The 17,198-nt window shown below is 47.3% G+C and overlaps 1 protein-coding gene across 1 annotated transcript in view; it reads left to right on the forward strand.

Annotated features, from left to right (window-relative positions):
• cd276 (CD276 molecule) overlaps positions 1–17,198 on the forward strand; it is a 106,568-nt gene that overhangs the window by 3,263 nt on the left and 86,107 nt on the right. Inside the window, exon 2 of the mRNA XM_056412493.1 lies at positions 10,274–10,369. Within this exon, the coding sequence (XP_056268468.1) occupies positions 10,324–10,369 (46 nt within the window). The 5' untranslated portion in view covers positions 10,274–10,323. The remainder of the gene's footprint in view (positions 1–10,273; positions 10,370–17,198) is intronic.

Here is a 17,198-nt window from a genome sequence, read left to right on the forward strand (position 1 = left end):
TCCCAATGGTTCGAGGAACTCGACGTCGGTGTTCAGCCATATGCCAACGAGACAATTGAGCAGAAGGTCATTCGGATTTATTATATTAATGGCGTTTAAGAATGGTCTCGTCTTCGAGGAGAAAAAGTGGACTCGCGAACGGTAATGTCAGTAAAAAAGACAAACTGTCCGATTTCTCGAAAGAATACGGCAACGGTACGGCGACCGTGGCGAGATATGAAATCTTAATGTTCTGTGATGCTTCAGTCATTCCTCTTTTCCTTTTGACCTCAGTGAGAAGCTTAATTATCCTTAGTGTAGTGTCAAAATGAAATACACTGGTGATTATGATTTTGTCGACCAATCACCGAAGAATATCCAAGACATAAAGTCTTCTTTTCCATCTTTATGGTCTTCAACCTAGAGAGCGCCGTTATTAGTTAATTTATTGAACAGCATTGACATCTGAATAAAGAATTATGGATAACATAGCTTTTTAAAAATACAATATTATACTTAAATAATCATAAACTTCAAAGTTTTATTGTCTCATTATATTTTCTGTGCATATATTCAAGGGTGCTCGGCTGGTTTTGATCCCTGACATTGAAGTGAATCGTTAAAAGTTGAAACCGTAAAAAAGGAAAGGAAGGATCCAGCGTTTACTTGCTGGCGTGATGTCGGTAAAGTACGTGAGTCATTCAGTAGAATTCCCTTTGATGACTTTACTGGTGTCTGGACAAGAAGAGTCAGACTGTGGTTTTGGTGTGTTGGCACATTTCAGTTTGTGCTAAACAGATTTACAGTAACCTCTCCCCTCCTGGTCTTCTCTTCACTGAATATGAACACACAGTTTTAAAATCCTGTGCACGGAGCGACCCACATGCTCTGCCTCCTTGAGAGTTAAATATCTTTTTGGAGATTTCAGCCGGTGTTACAAGCTTCTTTGTAGTGGCCCATTTGCCCAATAAATAAAAAAACAAACAGAAAATCAAATTGCCGCTGACGCTCCAGGAGTTTGTGGTTTACGCAACAAAAAGAAAGTATTGTGCATTCAGGATTCTGTTTTCTGATAATTTATTTAACTTTAAACCAAGTAAGGAAACAAACAAAAAAACAAAGTAACTCCTAACACTGCCTCTCCATAGGCCTACCCAGGTGCATGCTGGTCCTGTACCTGCCTACTCCTACATATAACCACAGGTGCCCACAGTGTTACCTAATTAGCGAACAAATGAACAATCAAAAGACTAAATATATCTAAACAATGAATTAAACTAAACTAAAAACTATCACAAGAAAAAGCTATTCTAATATAGGAATAAGCAAACAACCTGAATGATTAAACAAAACAATACAATAACTAAATACTAATATCAAATAAATAGCTCCAACACTCTCTGTTGAGATTCAAGATTCAAGATTCAAGATTCAAGATGTTTTATTTGTCACATACACACACAGGGTGTGCAGTGAAATGAAAGTGGCAATGCTCAGCAGGAATGTGCAAGGGCAACAAGTACACACTATTTACAATAAGAAACAACACAATATTTACAGTAAGTGTGTGTGTGTGTGTGTGTGTGTGTGTGCCTAAGAGGGGCAGTTGTGTGGGTCTATGTGGGGGTCCTGGTGAGGTCGGAGTTCACAGTCCTGATGGCCTGAGGAAAGAAACTCCGTCTCAGTCTCTCTGTTCTTGCAGCGTGACTACGGAGGCGCCTGCCTGACCGCAGCAGCTGAAACAGTCTGTTGTTGGGGTGGTGAGGATCCTTCATGATCCTGCCGGCTCTGGTTCTGCACCTCCTGGTGTACAAGTCCTGCAGGGTGGGAGTGTAGTTCCAATAGTGCGTTCAGCCGAACGCACTACTCTCTGCAGAGCCTTCCTGTCCTGAGCGGAGCAGTTGCCAAACCAGGCTGTGATGCTTCCTGTCAGGACGCTCTCTACAGCTCCAGAGTAGAAGGACTGAAGGATCCTCTGGGAAACTTTAAATTTCCTCAGCTGCCTGAAGTGGTAGAGGCGCTGCCTTGCCTTTCTCACCAGAGTGTCTGTGTTCGTTGACCATGTCAGATCCTCGGTGATGTGGACTCCCAGGTATTTATACCCGCTCACCCTCTCCACAGTAGTCCCGTTAATCCCCAGTGGTGAGTACGTCCTCTGTTGTTGTACCCTCCTAAAGTCCACAATCAGCTCCTTAGTTTTGGTGACATTCATGATGAGGCTGTTGTCCTGGCACCAGAGTGACAGATCAGCAACTTCCTCCAGGTAGGCCTTCTCGTCGTTGTCGGAGATCAGGCCCACCACCACTGTGTCATCCGCAAACTTGATGATGGTGTTGGAGCTGAACCTGGCCACACAGTCATGTGTGTACAGGGAGTACAGTAGGGGCTGAGGACGCAACCCTGGGGATCCTGTGTTCAGGGTGAGGGATTTGGAGGTGTGTCTGCCCACCCTGACCACCTGTGGCCTGGCGGTCAGGAAGTCCAGGATCCAAGCACACAGGGGTGTTCAGTCCCAGCTCAATCAGCTTGCCGGCCAGTCTGGAGGGACTATGGTGTTGAAAGCTGAACTATAATCAATGAACAGCAGTTCCTGTCCTGCCCCCTTCTGGCTGTCCAGATGAGAGAGTGTGGTGTGCAGTACCTGGGAGACAGCATCATCTGTGGATCTGTTTGGGCGATAAGCAAACTGCAGCGGGTCCATGGAGGAAGGGAGGAAGGCGCAGATGTAGTCCTTTATCAGCCTCTCAAAGCATTTCATGACCACCGAGGTGAGGGCCACCGGTCGGTAGTCATTCATACATGCTGGAGAAGCATTCTTGGGCACAGGGACAATAGTGGATCTCTTGAAGCAGGCGGGGACCACGGACTCAGCCAGGAGAGGTTGAATATTGTGGTGAACACTGGAGCTAGCTGGTTAGCACAGGTCTTCAGTACTCGCCCAGATATGCCATCTGGACCTGCAGCTTTCCTGGTGTTCACCCTCAACAGAGCCCTCCTCACACTGTGCTCGGTCACAGAGAGTGTGTGTTCATCCCCAGCGGTAGAACTCACCTCGGCTACGCTAACGGTGTTGTTGTTAGCGGCGAGCTAGCGCTGTTGTTGCTAGCCTCAAACCGTGCATAAAATGAGTTCAGGTCGTCCGCTAGGGATGCGTCGGCACTCACCATAGCGCGGGTCTGCTCTGGTAGTCTGTGATAGTCCGTAGCCCCTGCCATAGGCGCCTGGTGTCGCGCTGCTCCATCTGTGATTCCACTCTGTCTCGGTACCTCCTTTTGGCTTCCTTCACCGCCCTCCTCAGTCCATAGACCGCTGCCTTGTACTCGTCCATGTTGCCGGATACAAGACCGGAGTTATAGGCAGCAATGCAGGCGTTCACAGCTTCACGGATGGATCCATCAACCCACGGCTTTTGGTTAGGAAAGACCCTAACTTTTACCGTGGGGACGATGGTGTCCGCTAAGCGCTGCTATGAGGCCCATTGCTCCTTCCTCAAACTCGCTGACGTCACTGGAACTGGATTGGATCATGTCCCAGTCGACGACACGCAGAGCGTCCTGTAGCTCAGCCTCTGATTGGTCAGACCACCGCTTCACGTTCCTCGTCACTACCGCTTCCCGCGATCTTTTGCGGTACCCGGAAGCAGAAAAATGGCGGCATGGTCTGATTTTCGAACGGAGGAGAGAGACAGCCTTGTAGCCTCTCTTGAATGGCGTATAGCAGTGGTCCAACGTTCTTTCCTCTGGTAGCACACGTAATGTGCTGGTGAAAGTTCGGCATGACTTTTTAGGTTAGCCCTATTAAAGTCCCAGCCACCACCACAGCCGTCGGGATACTTGTTCTGATGCCGACATAACACATCATGTAGGTCCGATAGTGCTACGTCGGTGTCCGCTTGTGGTGGTATGTAGACGGCTGTGGTGATGACCGAGCTGAACTCCCGCGGAAGGTAGAATGGACGGCATGAGATCGTCAGATGTTCCAGGTTCGCGAGCAGGAACGAGAAAGAGTCTTAATGTTCTTGGGGTCGCACCACTTGTTGTTAGTCATGAAGCAAACCCCTCCACCCTTAGATTTACCAGACTCTTCCGTTCTGTCTGCACGGAAAACAGAGAAGGACTCGGTTGGGCATATGACTCGATCCGGCACCAGCGGGGTCAGCCATGTTTCCGTCAGACAAAAGATATTACAGTCCCTCATGTCCCGTTGGAATCTGATCCTTGCCCTAACATCATCCATCTTATTTTCCAGAGACTGGACGTTAGCAAGAAGGATGCTGGGCAGAGGTGGACGGTGGGCTTGAACTCTCAGTCTGTTCCGAATTCCGCTCCGTTTCCCTCGATGTTTTCGTCGTCTCCCCGTAGTAGCGGCTCCACTGTTGTTGATGTGGTTCGCTCGTACGATCTCTGCCGGCCACGCTGGATCGATGGAAAAAGTGGACAAAAACCCTTGTTTTGCGCAAAAGTTTATGTCCAAAAGTGTGCTGTGGTCGTATGCTGTTAGTGCCGATGTGTTTGTGGCAAAGAAAACATTAAAAATAAACACAAAAACTAAAAGAGCGCACAATCTCCGCGGAGCTACCTCGACGGCGTCTGGACACAGCCGCGCCATCTCTATTACAAATAAATAGCTCCAACACTCTCTGTTGAGATGTCTTCATGAAAAGTTCAGAGAGCAAATGATGATGAGTTGTTCTTTTGTGGAAACTTGGTGATGAAGCTGCTGCCCACATCCTCTCTGCTGACGCCGTACATCGGGGAAACGTTCTGGTTCAGCCGGAGGCGGAGCTGCAGCTGACATCGATAGAATCATCCGGAGGAATAAAACCCCAAACTGATCTGAAAGCGGCCTTTTGCAACCTCAACATGTTCCTCTTTGTCCAAAACGTGGGAAAAAAATTCAACTTTAGCTCCTCTTTTGTTTATTATTATTGGTGGGGCGTCCAGCGCCATCAAGGTTGAGTGGTCACTGTCAACTTTGAGGAAGGGATGGTAAAAAAAATACAACTATTTTATCACTGCTTTGAAAAGAGAAATATGAAAAGCTATATTTTAAGAAGAAAGACTGTGTGGATATGAGAAAAACTAAGCTTTTTATAAGGTTTACAAAGCTAGCTTATTATCTAATATTGAAAGACTAGTATTTTCTTTGCATGCACGTGTGCATAAGTTTGAGTGTACAATGGAAGCTTGAGATGCAGTTAGACGTGACATTTCCGATCCAATCTGGACCAGAACAAATGTAGCCTCGCATCTCCAGCGTGTGTCACGGCGGGATTAGGGTGGACCCAAATGCACGACGCAGGAGACAGATAATGCTGATAAAGATCCTTGACTGAAAGTGTTGTCAGGAACGGAACAGACCGAATAAACAAACACACAGTCTGGTCTGAGAAACACAAGACAATCTGGCAGAGGACAAGTGGAAGTGAGGGAGCTAAATAGTGAGGGACTAATGAGGGGATGGGCTGCAGGTGAGAAGGGCGTGAGGACCAGGTGAAGGGAATGAGGGACTAACGAGGTGATCGGAGGCAGGTGAGAAGGGCGTGAGGACCAGGTGAAGGGAATGAGGGACTAACGAGGTGATCAGAGGCAGGTGAGGAGGGCGTGAGGACCAGGTGAAGGGAATGAGGGACTAACGAGGTGATCAGAGGCAGGTGAGGAGGGCGTGAGGACCAGGTGAAGGGAATGAGGGACTAACGAGGTGATCAGAGGCAGGTGAGGAGGGCGTGAGGACCAGGTGAAGGGAATGAGGGACTAACGAGGTGATCAGAGGCAGGTGAGAAGCGCGTGAGGACCAGGTGAAGGGAATGAGGGACTAACGAGGTGACCAGAGGCAGGTGAGGAGGGCGTGAGGACCAGGTGAAGGGAATGAGGGACTAACGAGGTGATCAGAGGCAGGTGAGAAGGGCGTGAGGACCAGGTGAAGGGAATGAGGGACTAACGAGGTGATCAGAGGCAGGTGAGGAGGGCGTGAGGACCAGGTGAAGGGAATGAGGGACTAACGAGGTGATCAGAGGCAGGTGAGAAGCGCGTGAGGACCAGGTGAAGGGAATGAGGGACTAACGAGGTGACCAGAGGCAGGTGAGGAGGGCGTGAGGACCAGGTGAAGGGAATGAGGGACTAACGAGGTGACCAGAGGCAGGTGAGGAGGGCGTGAGGACCAGGTGAAGGGAATGAGGGACTAACGAGGTGGGAGTGGCCAGAGGCAGGTGAGAGAACAGGTGAAGGGAGTTGGACTGATGAGATGGGAAGCAGGATCTGGAATGACATGATAGTTAGTGAGACAGGATGAAAACAACTAATACAAAAAGGAAGGTGTGGAGCTGAACTGTTACAGCGTGAAGTTTTATTCTGGTTATGCTGCCCACCTCTACCTGAGGCCATTGTTTCTGTACTCCAGCTCAGAGCTGTGACACATCCTCTCTCCTCTCTGTAACACATGACCACCACGCCGTCGGCTCTGAGCCGGACGTTCGGTTAATGAACCAGACGACTGGCTCTGGGGTTACCTTCAACCATAGAGAGGAGAAGAGTCCCTCTAACCTTGTGAGTGAGACTTGAGATCGGTGCTTTAAATACACCTGAGTTGGCTCCTCCCTCCCTGGCTGTCATACGCCGGTTTCCTCGTTTATGCTTTTAACAGCTTCCTGGCAGTTCTAGAGACGACTTCAATGATTCACTTTCACTCGTTTTTATTTTTATAGTGCTGTGACATCTTTTGATACGTAAGTGACAGCATTATAGTTTTATATTAAATGGCAACACTCGTTGAGTTACACCGTGAAGGTGGAAATACGCCATTCAGATTTCTGGTAACAGATGCGGAAATAAAAAAAGAGAGATTTGTACTGGTTTCCATGCTCCTCCGTGGCTGTAAAGATCTTAAAGATCTCACATTAAAGATTAGATTATTAATTTTGATATTTATGGGATACCTTGCCGTCACTCCTCAATGTAGCACGGACCGACCACCTGGCCATATTATACCGACCAGCAGTACGAGTAGCGCTGAAGATGCTGTATGTTGAGCTCTACATAGCATTTCTCATATGTACAGTGTTTGTAATTTGGGACTCCAAGTGGTTGTTTAACCCTCCTGTTACCTTAGGGTCAATTTGATCCCATTCAATGTTTAATGTCGGTGTTCTTTGGGGTCAATTTGACCCCAGGCTGTTTTTCACTGTGTCAAACATATAAGAAATATCAACTTTTTATATATTTAAATTGCTATTTAGGTAGTCAACAAACAAACATAAAGTACCTCACACTTAAATTTGGAAAACAATATTAATTCTAATAATTTTCTGGAGGTTTTAATTGCTGGGGTCAAATTGACCCCGAGGGTAAAATATGTGAGTAAATATAAAGGTAACAGGAGGGTTAAACATTGAATGGGGTCAAATTGACCCTAAGGTAACAGGAGGGTTAAGAAAAATAAGCCACTACTGCTGAGAGTGAAGCTCCCAGTATGAACACACAGCCGATCTGACCCTGTGATGCTGGAGGTCAACGGGACGCAACCTTTCCCCAAGATTGTATAAGGATGTTCTGAAACTGGGCACTTCGCAAATGATGGAAAACAGGCTTCCGGACGCGCGTGAATTAAGTTATCAACATTTAATGGCAGAAAGTGTAAAACAAACAGTCAAGGCCTCACCATCGTGGTCTTCAAAGGTCCCGGCTCCTCCAGCCGCCCGGCTTCCGTGGGAAGAGAGCGCTATCTCTAATCCACAAAGTCTGAGGCTCAAAATCAGCCAATCCTCGCTCTCAAAGGTGAGTCCAGCCTTTAACACCTAGTGATTGGTTCAAAGTCCCGCTAGAACAATGGAGGGGTCAAATGTCACTGAACCCCGGGTCAAAACGTCACTTCCGGTCAAGTATTTTCACAATAAAAGTCCTGTCTATTATTGTAAGTCACTTCACGGACTTCAACCGGCTTCGTCAATCTATAATACTAACATACAGTCACTCTCATGCAACATACATTAATTCTTGCCATTTACATTTGCATAGAGTAAACATTACCCCTATGCTTCATAATACATTAATAACAATATCAATATTCTCCCTAATATTTCCTATTATAATAGGAACATTGAAAATGTTGAAAATGCGGAAGGTTATGTTTTGATCGCCGTGTATTTATTTATTTGTATGTGTGTTATTCGCATAACAAAAAAAGTTTTAAACCGAATCGCATGAAATTTGGTGGGATGATTGGTTATTATCCAGGAACCATTTGATTAGATTTTGGGATTGATTGGGTCAAAGGTCAAGGTCAAGGTCATGAAAAAGTCAACATCTTCTTAAATCGCATGCAATTTGGTGGGATGATTGGTTATTATCCGGGGACCATTTGATTAGATTTTTTGATCAATCGGGTCAAAGGTCAAGTTCATGGAAAGGTCCAAATCGTCTTTTTACCATATAGCAAGGCCAATTTTTATCCAATTGGCATGCAACTAATGCCAAAATGTTCATAATTCAATGCCCAATCTTGTGATATGCGAAGGTATGCGCTCTACCAAGTGCCCGTTCTAGTTCTATATGTATTAATTTAAAGCATAAGACCTCTGCACATGTTATCAAAATAAACTATTACAACCTAACAATTCCAAAACCTCCATTCGTCTATAAACCAACACATTTGCCACCGGAATAATTTGGAATCTTTTATCAACCGTGACTTCCTCGTCCAGCTTCTCACACACTCTCAGGACACAGACGCTTCCAGGGTGTTTTTTTTATAGAGGAACTGAGAATAAGGGAAGACTTGGATAACTTACCACAAGGAAATGAGTACAACCAAACGGGGGGGGGGGGGGAGCAGAACCATCTGCAAGAAATGTAGTCACACCAACGGAGTTAGTGCTCACATTCCTTTCTGCCTAAATATATGTCTTACACGTTATAACACAATACAGATATCCAGTGACCCAACTAGAATATCTCTAGATATGATCATCGGTGGTTTAGATTAATGAAGCAGAAATAGCCCATTTGCTTAAAAACAGAGTTTTTAACATCTTATCTTCTTTGTTTTTGTCTTCCAATAATTCTTTCCGTGATCCATCTCGTGGATCTCTCTGGCTTTGAGATATTCATACAAGTCTGGATTACGTAGCTGTAATCCACAGATCATACACGACAAGCCCACATGGACTCGGTGACACTAGCGGCACGTTCACTGTTGTTACACATCATCATTTATAATAGTTATACCACCAGTTTTAATCTAAAATAAAAACACTAGGTTTTATTTCTCAACAAATAGTGACCTCTACCAATCTCAGACATATTTCATGTGGTAGACGGGGAGAGGTGAATTTGTCGGCCTCTTCTCTCTCTTTAAGTTTTCTCTCTTGGAAGCGAAGAAGGATGACTCGACTGTTTCCTGTCAACTTTGGAAGTTCCCCTTTTGTCATCGCGGCTCCTGAAAGAGAAAAAACAGAGCCTCGAGCGGGCTGAAATGATCCAATTCATCTTAAAAATATAATAACAAATGATTTGACTTCATGCGAGACTCTTTTATGTCTCACTTGTTAATCGGCCTCCTATCCACTTCTGGTCTCATTTCGCAGTGCGATCAGGGTAGGAAATTTACTCTTTTTTTTAGGGGGCAATTTTGTCCCCCACTGACTGAAATACAGGCACATTTAAAAAGAAATTGGGGGCACTTTTTGAAAATTGGGAAATCACCTTTAACCTTTCTTCAACAATAATACATATACTTATTTAGGCTTACGGTAAATGAGCAATTGTCATATAAATTGCAATAATAAGACTCGCCTAATAGTCTTATTATTGCCATTTCTATGACAATTGCTCATTTACTGTAAGCCTAAATAAGTATATTTATTATTTTCTGAGATGTACAAATTCAAAGTGTTTTCTTAGATTTAAAAAAAAAACTAACATAAAACTTAAATCAAACAATCATATTCCATGTTATTCTTATTTCTTTGTGGTTATTTGTTGTTATTACATTTTCTTAAACAACTATTAACAATTATAACTTATTTCTCTCTTTTTTTAGAATTCAAAATTATATTTATGGATTTTTGTTGTCTACCTCCCTAATACAGGCAATACAGATAGGACACACAAAACAAAGAACAAAAACAAAACACTTGTAATTTATCGAAATAAGGGGGCATTTTGTGCCCCTCTCCTATCAGGGGCTAAATGATATTTTTTGCCCTTTGCCCTCGTGTATTTCTGACGCTGAGTGCTATAGTGTTCCATGATATCTTCCTCTTCCTCAGACGTCTGTGTTTCTTCTTCTCTCCCTGCAGCGCCGCGTCTGAAGAAGTTGACCCGCGGTTCGACTCCACCCTCGAAGACCATGCTGGCCCTGCTGCTTCCCGCAATGCTGACCCTCCAAGCTATGGGTGGGTGTCGCCCCCGGGGCCATTAGATCAGGGTCACCGCACTGCAGGGAAATAGTGCCGATGTTAAACATCATCTTCCCCCTTTAAAAACCTCCCTTCAGTCGAGGCTATACCCCCAAAAAATACTTTAAAAGTTATCAACCCTCCTTGAGTTGACAAAGAGTACATTTCTTATTCATATAGACGTGTGTTTTATATATTTTTTGTGGTCATTTAGCTTGTAAAAAACAAATAGTTTTGACCTTTTTCCAGAGGAATTGAGCTTGAGGCCTAAAGCGATGATGACATGTGCTAAAAGTGCAGTTTTTTCTCTCCTGTGAGTCAGGCAGCGCGGCGTGGAAGTCTCCCTCTTGTATTCATAACATCGGGGAGCGGGGGAGGGGGCAGGCGGTTTATGTAGCAACTGAGGAGTCGTAACTCACACACTCCAAAAAAAAAAGGTTTTACTTCAGTGGAAATGGTGCTCGGAGAAGAACTTGAGTCATGGTAAAGGAGGCGGACCCACGTCATTGTAGTTGACGCTTTTATCCAAAGCCACTTAGAGTCGTGTTACGGAGCAGTCAGGGTGAAGTGTCTTGCTCAAGGACACATCGACTAGGGCGGGGGATTGAACCGCCAACCTCCCGATTGAAAAGACGGATCTGCTAACCGCTTAAACACACAGTCACCCAGATAGCCTGTGCGGCGAAGTGAATTAGGGAATATCCAAAGAGGGGTCGACCTTACAAACGCACACGACCCCTAAAGTTAAAAAAAAAACCTTTTTAATGTCCAAAAAAACCACCGTCATTTAAAAATATATATATAAATTTTTTTTGATGCCTATTCTGCTCTCAGTGGCACATTTCAATCTCGACTCGGCGGACAGAAGCGTGTTCAGCGGTTCATTAGGGACCCGTTGGGGCCCGAGGCCGGCTCATTACTGGCTGTGTGGCATCCGCCAAGCGGGGAGGGAGGAGGAAGAGGAGGGAGGAGGAGGAGGAGGGTGGTGTCAGGGACTGATGGAGCTCTTTTAACTCACGGGTAATGGGCTATCGTAGCTCACCCGGTGATTCAGTTTCCGTCTGCGAACCGGAGCGCTAAGTGAATTAGCCGGAGTCTGGTGTGACGCAACCGTCGGCAGACGCACACACACGCGTGTGTGTGTGTGTGTGTGTGTGTGTGTGCGATGACACAACAACACGCTCGTCTTACTTCGTGCTTCAGCTGCATTTCAGAGCGACGCACAAACGATCCAACTCCACTGGTCGTTCTGTGTCGATTTTATATTTGGAGTGCGGCGGCACGAACTTTATCGGACAAATTAACGCCGTCTCCTTTTCTTTTACCTGCGTACGACAACAGCAGTTATCCTGCTAACTGATTTAAAGGTCAATTGTGTGTGTGTGTGTGTGTGTGTCAGGGTCTCCGGCCCCCTCCCTGGTGTTCCTGGCTGTAATATCTTCCCCGTCGTGTCATCGCTTGATAACTCCCCCTAGTGCGCATATCCAGAGACCCGATGTACACCTCGCGGTCTCTGGCAACACACACACACACACGCACACACACACACACACACACACACTCTGTGTTTGTGGAGGACGAGCACACACTCACCCCGTGGTCCTCTCGTTGTCTCCGGCTGCAGCCCGACTCCGTCCTGATGACGGATCGTTCTCCGTGAGGAACGCCTCCCCGATGTTGCGACGCACAGCTGTTGTGTCGCCGCGGCAACCACCAGGCTCTCGCCTGTAGGGGGGGAGCCCTACAGGCTCTCCCTCTCTCTCTCTCTTTCTCCCTCTCTTTCTCCCTCTCTCTCCCCCCCTCTCTCTCCCTCTCTCTCGCTCTCCCTGTTTCACCCTCTCTCCCCCTTTCACCCTCTCTCCCCTCTCTCTCTCTCCTTCTCTCTCCCTCTTTCACCCTCCCTCTCCCCCCTCTCTGTCTCTCCTTCTCTCTCCCTCTTTCACCCTCTCTCCCCCCTCTCTCTCTCCCCCTCTCTCTCTCTCTCTCTCTCTCTCCCTCTTTCTCCCCCTCTCTCTCCCTCTCTCTCGCTCTCCCTGTTTCTCCCCTCTCTCTCTTTCTCCCTCTCTCTCCCTCTCTCTCCCTATTTCTCCCCTCTCCCTCTCTCTCTCTCTCCCTCTTTCTCCCCCTCTCTCCCTCTCTCGCTCTCCCTGTTTCTCCCTCTCTCCCCCTTTCACCCTCTCTCCCCCCTCTCTCTCTCCTTCTCGCTCCCTCTTTCACCCTCTCTCTCTCGCTCCTTCTTTCTCCCTCTCCCTCTTTCTCCCTCTCTCCCTCTCCCCTCTCTCTCTCTCCTTAGTCAGTAACGACTGAACAAGTAGCTGGTGGGCTGTCGTCCTCCTTGTCTCTCTCTCCCTCTTTCTCTCTTTCTCCTTCTCTCTCTCTCCCCCCTCTCTCTCTCCTTCTCTCTCCCTCTTTCACCCTCCCTCTCTCTCTCTCTGTCTCTCCCTCTTTCTCCCTCTCTCTCTCTCCCTCCCCCTCTCTCCCCCTTCTCTCTCTCCTTAGTCAGTAACGACTGAACAAGTAGCTGGTGGGCTGTCGTCCTCCTCGTCTCTCTCTCTCTCTCCCTCTCTCCCTCCCCCTCCCTCCCTCCCTCTCTCTCTCTGACAGGGAGGCCGTGTGGAGCTAATTACTCGTTGTTGTCAGTCTCTGTTCAGCCCCCAAAACAATGAAAGTGGAGTTTTGTATTTCGTGCACACAAAAGAGAGCTGACCCAGTTCCGCTCCGGAGCGATGGAGCTGGGAGGTGTTTCTAAATTAATTAGCATAATTGGATAGATTGCATCGAGCGACGCGGTCGGCGCGCGTATATATATATATATATATATATACATCAGGGTCGTGCAAAACCTGGAAAAGTCCTGGAATTCAAAAGGTTTTAGTTTCCAGGCCTGGAAAAGTTTACGGAAAAGTCATGAAAAATGTTTGATGTTCATTTTACGCAAGAAGAATAAACATTTATAGACATATTTATTCTTTTTAATCAAACTATTGTCTCTCATTCATTTGTGTTATTAATATACCGTAATATAAAAGGTTAAGGTATATAACACCAAGATTTGGAAGTCCTGGAAATTTGGTTTGAAGTCCTGGAAGTCCAGCGGTGAACATGTGACCCTGGTGTGTGTCGCGGGCCTCCGGAGCGTCAACATGGTCACGGTCCGCTCACTACTGCCCTCCTCCCGTCCTCCTCCCGTCCTCCTCCCGTCCTCCTCCCGTCCTCCACCTCCCTTCTTTCTTTCTTTTCTTCACAGCAATTGATTCTGGAGAGAGAGAGAGATGAGGAGGACGACAGTCCACCAGCTACTTGTTCAGTCGTTACTGACTAAGGAGAGAGAGAAGGGGGAGAGAGGGGGAGGGAGAGAGAGAGGGAGAAAGAAGGAGCGAGAGAGAGGAGGAGAGATAGGGTGAAAGAGAGACACAGAGAGAGAGAGAGAGGGGGAGAGAGAGAGGGTGAACAGGGGAGAGAGAGGGAAAAACAGGGAGAGTGAGAGAGGGAGAGAGAGAGAGGGTGAAAGAAGGAGCGAGAGAGAGGGGGAGAGAGAGAGGGTGAAAGAGAGGGTGAACAGGGGAGAGAGAGGGAAAACAGGGAGAGAGGGAGAGAGAGAGGGAGAAAGAAGGAGCGAGAGAGAGGGGGAGAGAGAGAAGCAGAATGAGGGAGAGGGAACAACAGGGAGAGTGAGAGAGAGAGAGGGAGATAGAGAGAGAGAGAGAGAGAGAGACGAGGAGGACGACAGCCCACCAGCTACTTGTTCAGTCGTTACTGACGAAGGAGAGAGAGAAGGGGGAGAGAGAGAGAGGAGAGAGAGAGAGAAAGAAGGAGTAAGAGAGAGGGTGAGAGAGAGACACAGAGAGATAGGGAGAGAGAGAGAAGGAGAGAGAGAGAGGGGGAGAGAGGGTGAACAGGGGAGAGAGAGGGAAAAATGGAGAGTGAGAGAGGGAGAGAGAGAGAGGGAGAAAGAAGGAGCGAGAGAGGGGGGGAGAGAGAGAAGCAGAACGAGGGCGAGGGAACAACAGGGAGAGTGAGAGAGAGAGAGAGAGGGAGAAAGAACGAGAGAGAGAGAGAGGGGGGGAGAGAGAGACACAGAGAGAGAGGGAGAAATAGGGAGAGAGAGAGAAGGAGAGAGAGAGGGTGAAAGAGAGGGTGAACAGGGGAGAGAGAGGGAAAACAGGGAGAGTGAGAGAGGGAGAGAGAGAGAGGGAGAAAGAAGGAGAGAGAGAGAGAGAGGGAGAAAGAAGGAGAGAGACAGAGAGAGAGGGAGAGATAGAGAGGGAGGGAGAGAGAGAGAGAGGCACACTTTAAGCATGTGCAGAAATTCAATTTCGGGTTATTCCCCCGTATCGCTTGATGTTCCGGCTAATTCGATTGCGTCCGAGCGAAGTGTCCTTTAAAAAAAAAAAGAAGGAAAGAAAAACAGTGGCGGAGGACGGGCGCCACACGGATCGGTTTTGCCGCGCTGCGTACGCAACGAGCGACTCGGGAACGCTCGACTCGTTCTGGAGAGTCAAAACATTCCGCCTCGTGGGAACACATTGGTAAGGTTAATATGCCGAGATTGCAGTTCTGGGGGGGGGGGGGGGGGTCTGCCTCTATTGCCTAGTGGGCTGTGATGATGATGATGATGATGAAGAAGAAGAAGAATGGGTTGAATGGATGCTGATCTGTGCTTGGAAGGCATCCCGGTGGCTGAGGAAGCTGACAGGGAGACGCCCATCTCCCAGGGTGATGATGTGTCAGGCATTTGAAGGGGGGGGGGGGGCTCTGTCGTCAAGACAACGCACAGCTGGCGACCAACTGACCCAATGCATAACCGTGCGTTGGAAACACGAGTCGGCAAAATTACATCTAGCTGACGATTTTCATCCAAAGCGACTTAACACTCACGTTACGTTGGGGAGCGACGCTGGGGTCGAGTGCCTTGCTCAAGGACACGTCGACTAGGGCGGGGATTGAACCGACAACCCCAGAGATTGAAAGACGACCCCACAGTCAAATGATGTGAAAGTGGTCCCAAAAAAAGGCCAGAAAACTCGTACTCGTCTTCCTCCTGCTCTTCATGTCACCTGACTTCCCGGAGTTATTGACGGTGAAATGAGATGGCGTGCATCTTATCGAGGAAGCGGAGATAGGGAGCGAGAGAGGGGGGGGGGGGAATAAAAAAGAGGAAAATAGCACAAAAGTGAGTCGACCCACCCGTCGTGATTTATGACATTGCTGAAAATAAGAGAGTCCTTGTCTTCCCTATCTGCCATCAGCAGAGTGAGGACCCTCCATGATGAGCTCCTCCAGCAGGAAGGAGGAGGAGGAAGAGATTCTGTTCAGAGCGTAATGTTGAGAGTGACCCGCAGAAGGCTTGAAGTCCCTCCATCTCATCCAAAAACCTGCTCTTTTTTCCCAGATTGCTAATTTCAGACCAAATCACACACACACACACACACACACACACACACACACACACACACACACACACACACACACACACACACACACACACACACACACACACACACACACACACACACACATCTTTTGTTCCCGACACGGGAGTATTGATGGACGTGAACATCTGCTCCTGGCGGCGTGAAATAAAAAGCTATTTTCCCCTCAGACTTTATACAGGGATCATTTATATCATAAGAATAATCTGTTTTAAAAAGGACTCCCAGATCCTTTTGAACAAAAACTCCTTTTGATGTTTCCCGTGGTGTGAAATGATGGCCGGAGTGAAACGTGTGCGTCGAGCTGCAGTTGCGTTCTCTGCCACAGGGGGGCAGTGTTGCATCTCTCTCCTGCTTCTTCGCCTCCAGTGGACTGAACCCGGCTGTCGTTGCAGTCTGTGAGGATAGCGCCTGTTTACTCTGCTGGATCAATAGCTCTCTCTCTCTCTGTGTGTGTGTGTGTGTGTGTGTGTGTGTGTGCTCATGGTACTCATGGTTGAATTTTGGATGAAAGCATCAGTTAAATGACATAATGATGATGTAATGAGTTTTAGGCTGCAAGGTGTTAAAGTATTTGCTGGACATCAGAAAAAGAATCTCACCTGAATTATTTGAAAACAATCCGTGCAGATCGCTGTAAAAATGACCAACTTGAATATATCTACCTCCCCCTGTGTGTGTGTGTGTGTGTGTGTGTGTGTGTGTGTGTGTGTGTGTACCCCTGTGTACTAGTTTACTTGACTGCAGTCGCCATGCCGATGGGAACCTCTGTTCCGCAGCAGCTTCGTAGCGGCGTCTCCGTTGTCGTGTCAGAGTTCCTCGTGTCCAATTCCTCAGACGGCGTGTTGTGTGGAGCTGTCAGCCGCCACACCGGCGAGGAATATCAATGCCTCCTCTGGCCTCAGGGCGTGTGTTTCTGCATGAAAGTGTGTGTGTGTGTGTAGGATGCCAACTAACACTTGTACCCGCTTCCTTCTCCGGGAAGACGAAGGCGATTCGCTGCAACGCACGTTTAATTACTTCTAGTTTCTGCCTCAAATTCTTCCGTCCATATTAATAATAATGCACCCTGCGCATTTCGAGGTACTCAAAAGACACTTTACATCCCATAATTAAAACATCCTAAAATCCATCCACGGAAAAAAAACACTCAAGTTACAATGAAGAAACGATAAATAAGAGCGTGGAGCGCATAATGGCGTCGTTAAGAGCAGTTCTGAGCAGGTGGGTTTTGATGTGTGATTTTTAAAAAGGAAAAAGGTCGGCGCCGTCTCGGAGAACCGAAATAACCCCGATTTAAAAAATATGACTGCCGCTCTCACAGAACTGCTCGTTCCTGGCACGATTTTAGTTTTTAGCTTTTTTCCCCCAGAAGAAGATAAATAAGCGGTCGA

This window comes from Pseudoliparis swirei, chromosome 4 (assembly GCF_029220125.1).
Source record: "Pseudoliparis swirei isolate HS2019 ecotype Mariana Trench chromosome 4, NWPU_hadal_v1, whole genome shotgun sequence".
Classification (NCBI taxonomy): Eukaryota; Metazoa; Chordata; class Actinopteri; order Perciformes; family Liparidae; genus Pseudoliparis; species Pseudoliparis swirei.